Below are 4103 nucleotides of genomic sequence, written 5' to 3'. Positions count from 1 at the left end.
CCGAATGTGACTTTTATCTTTTGCCTTTTCAAATAGCAATTGTGCTTGTTTTCCTTTAATACAAGCTTCACATATATCATCGTCTGGAATTACTTTTTCAAGATACGTCACATCCTCCACCACCTGCTTATTCTTCAACTGTAAAAATTTTGCCTTTCCTATATGCCCTAAGCGCCTATGCCATAATTCATAATTATTAACTATCTTATTTGAAATATAAGAATTAAGTGAATTTACTCCTTTTTCGATGACATCAAAATCTATAGATATTAAATTATTTGAAGGCTTACCAATCATCATGATTTTACCGTTTTTGATTATTTCGACGCCCCTCTCATTGAAAGTTATACTCATTCCTTTTTGCTGCAACTTTCTAACGGATAGTAAGTTGTACGGCACGTCCGGGCAGTACAATACGTCCTCCAAAACGCCTTCAATTCCCGTATTGGTAGTCACAGGTATCTGTCCCTACTTCGATGCAGTTATATATTCTCCATTCTTCGCTATCGAAATCCTGATGGGTGGATCAAGTATGGTCATATTTGGAAATACATTATCTTCTTTGACTATATGATCCGATGCTCCAGAATCCAGGATAAATGTTAATTTTCTGGTTTTCATGACCTGGTAGTCTCCGGTCATAAAGGCATATCCCGACACGTTGTTGCTTGTAACAGCTTGCGTCGTCTGAATTGTATGTATATTTTGATTTTTGTTTCTTTGTTCTGCTCTATATTGGTGTCTCTTTTTATAGTAATAACACTCTTTAATCTTGTGTCCTGTTCTTCCACACTGATGACATTTTCCGGTAAAAGATTGTCTACTCGGCTTGAATGTATTTCCTCTTCTAATGTTACCTCTTCTATTACTTCCTCTTTTAAAGCGTGTACTTCCAAAGTTATGTGGTCTTTGATTTTTCACTTCAGCTTGGAGTATTTTCGCGTTGGTATCCAACTTTTCACTCTTAATTTTCGTCTCATCATCCAACAGTCTCTTTTTAACTGTGTCTAGTGTAATTCTCGCTTCTGTCATCATCGTCTCAATGACAGTTGACACCGTATCATATACTTCGGGCAAACTAGATAACAAAATTGAAATAATTTCGTTTTCCCGAAATGATCTTTCAACGAACTGTCACTTTTCATTTTCAATCTTAATAGCTTTTTCCTAATGGATAATTCCGTAGCCGTACTTTGACTCTCATACACTGAATCTAAACTTAATATAATTGATTTTGCTGTACTTCCCGGAGTGTCATACTTCAAATGCTTATCAGATAAATATTGCACAACAGTGCATTTGGCAATGCGTTCCGCCATCGATCATACTGCGGTGACAGGAACCGGTGGTTGCTCGTCAAGAACGTTTAATACATCGAGCTCATATAATAAATTACGAACTCTATGCTTCCACGCGTTGTATTTCGTACCACTGAATTGCTGAATGTTTCTCCTGTCTTTGGACATCTCCATCGTCACGCAGTTTAAAGTATTTTACACTTAATTGATTAAAAAAAAACTAAACTAATTAACACGCGATACACTTAATTATTATAGAATGAATTCTGGGCCCATAACCTGTTGTAATATGGGATAACGATTTAAAATAAAAAGAAATTTAATTGTAACACAACGCACGGAAGAAGTCTGTATGATATCAGATCCCACATGAATATATTCAAAAGTAAACAAAAAACCATAGAAACAAGACAGAACATTTTCTGTATCCTTCGATACTTTCGATACTTGTTTTTGTTCCTTGATTATATAATCTAACATCGAATTTACCAAATTCAAAAGAAAGTGCGATCGCCTGGGCTCAAGAGCATGGATTGTTAAGAACAGATAAAAATTGTTCTGTCCATCGAAAGCCGATGAAATTATATAAGTCATCGCAACACGGTGCTGGGCGGTTTCTCTGTTCGGTTGGAAGGTCCAGATGCAAACAATTTGCAGCCACAGTTGATTCCTTTTTTGAGGATGTCCGTTTGCCTTTTGATAAGGCGATAAAGTTAGAATTATTTTTCGTGATTTCATCAAATTAACGATTAAAAAATTTAGAAGATTCTTAAAAACGTTTTTTTGTTTTTGTAATGCTCGTTTTAGATTGATGTATTGTTTCACGCGAGATTTTTCGTGCGAAGATACTGCCCACGAATTGTGCGACTTCACAGAAGAAAATAGTACCAATTTATCATCTGCCACTATTTCTGCATGGTATCAATATTGCCGAGAAATGGTTGTAGATCATTTATCAAAAATTCAAGCAGGAATGCCTAAATTGGGAGGCATTTCCGAATCTGGATCTCGTATCATTGTTCAGGTATCTTATATAACTGTTCTATAGTACTTTTTCCATTTCTTTTCTTAGTTTTTATTCTGTAGTGACACATTGTTAGTTTTATATTATTTCATTTATAAAAGATTGACGAAGCCAAATTTGGAAAAAGAAAATACAATCGTGGCAGAAGAGTGGAAGGCCACTGGGTATTAGGTATAGTCGATACCAAAACGAATGATTGTCGAATGATAGTCGTTGAAAATCGAGAAGCATCGACTTTAATCGACATCATCGATAGACATGTAATTGCCGACAGTGAAATACACACGGACAGTTTTAAAAGTTACGCAGGACTTACTGCCAGTGGATATATCCATAAAACAGTAAATCATAGTATTGAATTTGTAGGTAAGGGTTAAACTAAACTTCGTGTTGAGGACCAAAATTTTTGGTAATTATTTAGAATAAGGGTCTCCTTAACAATTTCTTTGAAACTTTTTTATATCATGTGTCTTGATACGTGGATTAATTTTTCTAAATGAAGTGAAAATGATTTGTCGCTCTCTTTTCGTTTTCGAGATATAAATTTGTATATGCTTGAAAATTATGGTGGCAGGCCGAGGGTAGGTAGCAAAAAGGGGATTTGAGTTGGGTTAGAGCTACGGCCAGTAAAAGAGATGTTTCGAGTTGGTTAGAGCTAGGGTCAGGAAAAGAGATGTTTCAAGTTGGTTAGAGCTAGGGCCAGGAAAAGAGATATTTCGAGTTGTGTTACGTCCCCGTAACTTTTGACAGTAATTACCAGAGCCCTATATGCTATATCTACGCTATATATATATATACACACATAAGCACGATTTTATTTCCGGTTCGGTTCAAAACGGTCTTAACGGAATCATTCTCGCGCGACCGAATTCGAATTCTTTCGCGGCCCTAGCTCTAACCCAACTCAAATCCCCTTTTTGCTACCTACCCTCGGCCTGCCACCATAATTTTCAAGCATATAAAAATGTTTATCTCGAAAACGGAAAGTGAGCGACAATTATTTCATTTAGAAAAATTAATCCATGTATCAAGATACATGGTATAAAAAAGTTTCAAAAAAATCGGTGAGGAGGCACGTATTATAAATAATTACTAAATTTTTTAATCAACTTTAATCTTTTGTAAATAATTTTTGTAAATAATTTTTGTAAATAATTTTTAATGCAAATAATGTAAATAAATGTAAATAATTTTTTAATTGAAGCCAGCGATGGTACCTACACTCAAAAAATTGAGTCCAACTGGCGACCAGCGAAAGACTGGATGCGTGGAAGAGCTCGTTTTCACGACGATGAATATGCATACCGTTTATGCGAATTCTTATGGCGTCGATTTTGTAAATATAATAAAATTGATATGATGTCATCTTTAATGGATGCTATTAGAAACGAATATACATTTAATTGATTACATAATGAATTTGGCTTTTGCACGCAGTCACCACTTAGAACGACTTCAATTCGTTGAAATTAGTATATCTCATCACTTGGTTCTAGTCCGTCACTAGGTCTAGACTAGAAAGGAAATTGAAAAAGGGAAATAATAACGTTTGTATATACAGCTTAAATGGTCATCACCATATGCAATTGCTCGTAGCCAGCGGCTCCGCTCATTGGCTGAGCAGCGTGTAGAAGCCAATATGGCGTCAAAGTAGCTAGTGAAATAGTTTAAAAATGCTCACCTATAAATACGCATAACTTTTCAACCGCTGGATTCCTAAACTTAAAATTTGCATTTTTGGATTCCGCTCGACCAGTGTTATTAAAATATGTAAAAAAAAC

At 35.4% G+C, this 4103-nt stretch overlaps 1 protein-coding gene across 1 annotated transcript; it reads left to right on the top strand.

The window, feature by feature from the left end:
- Window positions 1-1305: 1305 nt before the first annotated feature.
- On the top strand, window positions 1306-2699 carry LOC143187600 (uncharacterized). The gene is made up of 4 exons (XM_076391827.1): window positions 1306-1345; window positions 1800-2010; window positions 2106-2322; window positions 2424-2699. Exons 1-4 carry the CDS (start codon window positions 1306-1308, stop codon window positions 2697-2699), a joined length of 744 nt encoding a protein of 247 aa, XP_076247942.1.
- Window positions 2700-4103: the final 1404 nt, after the last annotated feature.

Source organism: Calliopsis andreniformis, unplaced genomic scaffold (assembly GCF_051401765.1).
Source record: "Calliopsis andreniformis isolate RMS-2024a unplaced genomic scaffold, iyCalAndr_principal scaffold0111, whole genome shotgun sequence".
NCBI classification, from domain to species: Eukaryota; Metazoa; Arthropoda; class Insecta; order Hymenoptera; family Andrenidae; genus Calliopsis; species Calliopsis andreniformis.
Note: the sequence above shows the minus strand (reverse complement) of the source record. Positions and strands in the feature narration are given on the sequence as shown.